Genomic DNA, 6182 nt, shown 5'->3' on the forward strand with positions numbered 1-6182 from the left:
TTGTTTCAACACACCCTAACTGTAGTAGAGTAAAAAGTACAATATGTTTCTGTGTTACAAAATCATTTTTGGTTATGGAAGTTAGAAAACATGTAAATGCCATGTGTCTTGTGTTTTGCAATTCTTCCCAGTCCCTCTTGCTGCCATTGGTCCTGACACGCCACTGTCTGGCTTGTATTATGGATTCAGGGAGGGGCCCGTTTTCTTTTCATAACCAGAGTTGGAATAAATACCTGCTTTGGACCAGAGAGCAATGATCCATTTCTTGACTGCTAGGAATCCAACACTCTGCTATAATGTAAGTATACTTCACTTTACTAGAATCTTTCATATGGATAAACAAAGGTTAAATGTTGTTTGACTATTATCTCTTAACTGGATGAAAAAACAGTTCAAGTTAATATTTTTAATGTGTGTGTGTGTGTGTGTGTGTGTGTGTTTCAGGATTTATTTGTCAGGGCTTGTTGGCTTTCTGCTGGTGTTAACAGCTGAAGCCAGAGTTGGGTAAGAAACCTGAAACCTGATCCCGTAGTAAAAAATTGTTGTAACATTTGTAATTGAATTTCTATTAATTAAATTTCATCAGTGCCCTTTTTAATGCTTCCTCTCTAATCTCACAGGAACTCCTCTGAGTTAGAGTTCTGCTTCGAGACAAAACAGTGCCTGCTACATGACCTGATCTGTAAAACCGACAATTACGAGGTGCGTGTCTCTGACCATGAGAGACGAAGCATTTCGCATTTCAAGAATGTTACAAACTTTTAAGAAGCTCACCCGCTGTTTGTTCATGTCCCTCAGGCCCGTCACTATGACTCTGTGAATTGGGTTTCAACTGAGGAGACATCCTTCTTCATGGAGCTGGCATTGTATAGAGCGTTTGGACGACTGTTTGAGTACATAACTGGTGCCAATGAGAACGGTATGTGTTTTATTGAAGCATATTAAAGACAATAATAACAAGTACTATTCAGAATGTTTGAGTATAATGTTCCTAAATGTCCTAAAATACACGAGACATTTCAATTGCATGTTTTTGTTGTTCAGTTTTTATGGAAAGTAGTTTCAGAAGCCACTTTCCTGTCCTCTTTTTGAACATGCGGTCAGCTAAAATAAAAAAGTCCTTTTGACCTGCCTTCATAATTACTGTATTTAGTTGGAAGCAGAGAGCAGAGAAGGTCTAGTGGTTTTATTCGACCTTCAAGTCAGAACAAGGATGCATTTTCATCCGTTTACTCATGTTCTTTATGTGCATTTGTTGTGGTGGTCATTTCTAGTTTATGACGTTTCTAAAAGAAACTGTTATTTTGTTTGTTTAATATCAGGACAGAAAATTGAAATGACAGCTCCTGTTGTGGTGAAAGTTGTTGACAAGAGCTTTTGGGAGAGGGGCGTCTACACAATGAGTTTCTTGCTGCCAGCTGAGTATCAGGCTAATCCCCCGAAACCTACTGATAGTAAGGTCAGTTTCTCCGGCACGGAAAAACACAAACATTCAATTAGTTATAACTGTCTTCATCACATTTGAACTGATTCTTTAAAACACACAAGTTCTCAGGTAGGTAATAAAGTCTTTGCCAACCTGCAGGTGTACATCCACAAGACTCCAGACATGAAAGTGTATGTGCAGGGCTACGGAGGCTGGCTGACGCAGTTTTCAGATAAAAACACTGCAAGTAAGCTGAGCTCTGCCCTCAACTCAGCTGGTGCCGAGTACAAAAAAGGCTTCCACTATGCTGTTGGCTTCAATAGGTGAGCAAATCACCATTTTCTCAGTTATAATGAAAAAAACAAATTAAGTTTAAAGAAAAAGTATTTGATGATAATTCTATTGACAGAGTTTATTCTGCAATAAGTGATGTGTGTTTGTGTCTTGCAGTCCAATGACCATCTTCAACAGGCACAATGAGGTGTGGTTTGTTGTTGAGGATGATCCGGCGTGTTCCAGCAGCGAGGAGTTTTTCTATTGAACACTGTGAGGCCTGAGCTACGGCAGCACGCAGCAGATGGTGCATGAACTGGTGGTGTAGCAGGGCTTTTGCTTCACTTTTGCTTCACCTGCGAACATTTCACATAGATAACCTCTCAGCAATTTTGAAATGTTATGTGAACTGAATACATACATTACTTGTGTGGCTATTTTCCTTTGTATTCAATAAAGTTTTTTTTTCCAATGAACTCTCCGGGTTGTTTCTCACCAAGTCACTTTTGAATACCTATTTTAACACATATTTTAAGCAGCTGCCTACGAATGGGTGAAGTCCAGTCTCACTGCAGCACCACCAGATGGCACTGCTCACCAACACCCTCCCACCCAGGACTGTGCTGCTGTACACTGGCCAAAACGTCGGGCCTTTCAGTAACATTCATTATTATTCAGAAAAGCTGAACATTTTTCAATTCATGATTCATCCTCTGAGAGAAGAGAGGCGAGTTCAAGTGTTACAGACGCGAACACACAAATGAAAGTAGCATGGAGACTATTTTATTGATGAATGTCACAATTCATTTACAAGCTAATGTGCAGGTGTCATAACCATCCACCCTTGAACTGCCCTCCCTGCTCCTTTGACGTCACTATGAGCTTCATCAAAGCTGACTGTGTCATTTGGGCTGTTAAACAGCCTTATCACCTCAGACACTGGCTGGGAATCTGTGAAATATAATGACAGTCTGTGATTCCTCTGGTGGGATTATATTGTGCCACACTGACTAAAAAACGTTGATGATTGTGTTGATGATAGGTTTATTTAGAGCACGTTTTTAAAGACTCTACAGCTGTGGAGTTGAACTTGAATGAATTGTCTTGAAGTGCCTCAGATTTATGCTGTGACTCTTTTGGTGGATCCTAAAACATCTGCTTTGTCCACACATTACACACTGGCGTGTCAGTATTAATAATACAATGATGTCCTTTCTCCCCTCACGGGAGTATTTTTTGTTGTACTTCTGTGTTAACTGTCGATATTTTACTTTCCATTTTTATGTTTCTGATTGGTTGGCGCGCTTGCTGACCGACTGACTGGGAAGGAGTGCCAATCAGGAGAGGTTTTATGACACTCACTACAGAACAAAGTCCACTTGTGGGCCTCAAACAATCACCAGTCCACCGGGGCGGTTGGGGCAGCCTGTCAGCCTTTCTCTCCTGGCTTGCCTGCAGTGTCTGTCTGGTGTCCTGATCTCTGCAATAATGAAGATCAGGTTGGACTGACTTTGGATTTATGCCCCACATCCAGCATGGACCTACCCGGTTATCACCCACGGCCGCCTCAGCCTCTTGTCCCCAACTCTGACACCTACACAGACAATGTGTTGAATTTGGAAGGATCTTCAACCTGTGAGTGCTTGAAGGAAATGCACTATGTGTAAAAAGTGAAATTTTAAGAAGGTGTCAAAATATATAGTTTGAACTTGTGCAGTGTTACAGAGGTATCCCTGTTTCAAATGCCTTGGTTTGAAATAGGGGAGTATAACAGTGTTTGGAAATCGTGTATTACATAAAGAACAATTATCACCTTCACATAAAAACCCACATACAAAAGAAGAAGTAATCAAATAAAATGTACAGCTGTGCTGGGCTTTTCATTTGGGACTCTGGTTCCTGGAGAAGTCGAAACCAGTGATCTCTGACAATTATGTAATGCCATATGTGTGATCATACTACAAAAGTCAAGTGTCTAGGTCAAATCGGAGTATGCTGCCCTACAAAAGCAAGACAACAGTACTTCCGCTTACTAAGAGATGAAAAAGTAATACAAGAAAATGTAAATTAAAGTAAAGTTTATATTTCCACTTAACAGCACTCCACAGATTTAAGGATAGTCGTTCTCCAGCCCAGGAATTAAAGACAGAATCAGATGGCAGACCAGAGACAGAGGAGAGCTGTCCGGTCTGTGGAGACAGAGTGTCAGGATACCACTACGGATTGCTCACTTGTGAAAGTTGCAAGGTAAGAAATTGGTTTTGAACAGTATGAAAAATATATCCATACTATTTACAGTGTGTACCAAATATGACTAAAATAATATCTATTCACATTGTCACTTTTGTCAATCTGCGTATGAAACAACACTCTTACATCCTCTTTTCCTCTTTGCAGGGATTCTTTAAACGCTCCGTGCAGAATAACAAGCATTACACTTGTGCAGAACAACAGAGCTGCCCCATGAACCTTTCCCAGAGGAAACGCTGTCCTTACTGTCGCTTCCAGAAGTGTTTGGCAGTCGGCATGAAAAGAGAAGGTACACTCTCTCCACCAAGAAAGATCCTTATATACACTTGTGTCAGGACATGCGTTCTACTTCATGGTTACATGCCCATATTATTTATGATGACTGTATTATGAAGCTAATCTGAACTCTCAATGTGAAGTAGGCATATCATCATCATTTTTTTATCTCCTGTCAACAGCTGTAAGAGCAGATCGTATGAGAGGTGGAAGGAATAAATTTGGCCCTCTGTATCGACGGTACAGGCAGATGAAACAGCAGGCAAACACTGCTCCCTACAGGATTAAGATGGAAACTACACAAACACACCAGCACGCAGCTCCAAATGACCTTCAACTAGTGAGCAGTCCCACAAGCACATCATTATCCTCTGATGTTTTTCATCACATGTATCCCTCAAGCATGGGGCAGTCAGGTGTCCCCATACCTATGACTGAAGACAGGATTCTCACAAGTCCACCCTTGGGCTACCCTGGACTGTACAGCCGCACATTTCCTGGATTCATCCAGGACAAAGGAGAAATACCTTTTAGCAGCAGCCTGGCTCCCGCAAACTACCCGCTGCACCCGACCTCAAATAATTCATTCACGCCTAGAACCATACCATCACCATCCCCCTGCCCAACAAGCTCAACTACGCCTCTCTCCCAGACTCCCACCAAAACCCAAGACACTCCCTCATCAGCCACTCTTACAACCAACTTCCTGAGCAAGCTCTTGGAGGGGGAGCAGGACGAGAGCCAGCTGTGTGCAAAGGTCCTAGCCAGTCTGCAGAGAGAACAGGCCAGCCGAGGCAAACATGACTGCTTGAATACATTCAGCATCATGTGCAAAATGGCTGACCAGACGCTGTTTGGGCTGGTGGAGTGGGCCAGGAACAGTGCGCTCTTCAAGGAGCTCAAGGTGAGGAATCAGAAACTCAGGGGACACAGTACTAGAACGCTTTCACTTTTTGTTATGTGCTTAGTGTTTCAAAGGTGGTAGCCTTTAATTAGCAACTACATCAGATCAACATCTTATGGTTCCCACAGGTGGAGGACCAGATGGTGCTGCTGCAGAGCTGTTGGAGTGAGTTGCTGGTCCTGGACCACCTCTGTAGACAGGTGACCTATGGCAAAGAGGGGTGCATATATCTGGTCACAGGACAACAGGTAAATGAACTGAACTAACATGTCGTATTGGTATGTACAGAAACTTAAAGTGTAATCGCCACCTTCCTCTTATTCTGATGTAGATTGAGGTGTCAACCATCATGTCTCAGGCAGGAGTGACACTGTGTACCCTGGTATCAAGAACCCAAGACCTGGTGTCCAAGCTCAAGGCACTCCAGTTAGACAGACATGAGTTTGTCTGTCTTAAATACTTGGTGCTATTCAACCCTGGTGAGCATTTTCTTCTGTAATCTACCTTTTTTGATTGTTTAACTGTGTAAACATGTAAATATTGTATGTTGATGGTAATATTCTTCCTGCCCCAGATGTGAAGTCCGTTCAGAGCCGCAGGCAGGTAGAGCAGACTCAGGAGAGGGTAAACAGAGCCCTGATGGAGTACACACAGCAGAATCATCCAGGACACTCAGACAAGTTTGGCCAACTACTGCTCCGGCTGCCAGAAGTACGCAGCATTAGCCTGCAGGTGGAGGAGTATTTGTACCAGCGCCACCTTCTGGGAGATTTGCCCTGCAACTCCCTGATCACTGAGATGCTTCACACCAAGCACAACTGAGAAGCTGCTGCTGTGTTTTCAAGCAGAAGAGTTGCCGAAGTTTTCTGCTGTGAATATTTGCACTTAATTTTATGAAAATCCAAATGTGCTTTTTTTTTTTATTATTTTCTTTTTTTGATGACTGTAGCAACCAGTATCTGGGCACATTCAGTTAACAGGAGAAGGCCTGTGCTTTCTATATTTTATTGTCATTAAATCCCATATAATGGCTAAACATAACAATAAATTTGT

The 6182-nt window shown here is 42.3% G+C and overlaps 2 protein-coding genes across 2 annotated transcripts; both read left to right on the top strand.

Annotated features, from left to right (window-relative positions):
• The first annotated feature begins 225 nt into the window (after window positions 1-225).
• On the top strand, window positions 226-2155 carry soul5 (heme-binding protein soul5). Its single transcript, XM_026359112.1, has 7 exons — window positions 226-298; window positions 445-504; window positions 621-702; window positions 799-919; window positions 1323-1459; window positions 1586-1749; window positions 1877-2155. Coding segments are annotated over exons 1-7 (657 nt in total). The 5' UTR covers window positions 226-296; the 3' UTR covers window positions 1968-2155.
• Window positions 2156-3114: 959 nt separating this feature from the next.
• nr5a5 (nuclear receptor subfamily 5, group A, member 5) lies at window positions 3115-6091 on the top strand. Its single transcript, XM_026359087.1, has 7 exons — window positions 3115-3334; window positions 3798-3946; window positions 4097-4238; window positions 4408-5129; window positions 5258-5377; window positions 5461-5608; window positions 5704-6091. Exons 1-7 carry the CDS (start codon window positions 3235-3237, stop codon window positions 5949-5951), a joined length of 1629 nt encoding a protein of 542 aa, XP_026214872.1. The 5' UTR covers window positions 3115-3234; the 3' UTR covers window positions 5952-6091.
• The last annotated feature ends 91 nt before the right edge of the window (window positions 6092-6182 follow it).

The sequence above is a fragment of the Anabas testudineus genome, chromosome 8, assembly GCF_900324465.2.
Source record: "Anabas testudineus chromosome 8, fAnaTes1.2, whole genome shotgun sequence".
Taxonomy (NCBI): domain Eukaryota; kingdom Metazoa; phylum Chordata; class Actinopteri; order Anabantiformes; family Anabantidae; genus Anabas; species Anabas testudineus.

What these genes read in the sequence shown, in the direction of transcription:
- nr5a5 (XM_026359087.1), top strand. Translation starts at nt 3,235, where the DNA reads ATGGACCTACCCGGTTATCACCCACGGCCGCCTCAGCCTCTTGTCCCC. An exon ending in TTTGGAAGGATCTTCAACCT is followed by an intron (nt 3,335 to 3,797) that starts GTGAGTGCTTGA and finishes TCCACTTAACAG; the next exon opens with CACTCCACAGATTTAAGGAT. An exon ending in AGTCGGCATGAAAAGAGAAG is followed by an intron (nt 4,239 to 4,407) that starts GTACACTCTCTC and finishes TCCTGTCAACAG; the next exon opens with CTGTAAGAGCAGATCGTATG.
- soul5 (XM_026359112.1), top strand. An exon ending in ACAGCTGAAGCCAGAGTTGG is followed by an intron (nt 505 to 620) that starts GTAAGAAACCTG and finishes CTAATCTCACAG; the next exon opens with GAACTCCTCTGAGTTAGAGT. An exon ending in TATGCTGTTGGCTTCAATAG is followed by an intron (nt 1,750 to 1,876) that starts GTGAGCAAATCA and finishes TGTGTCTTGCAG; the next exon opens with TCCAATGACCATCTTCAACA.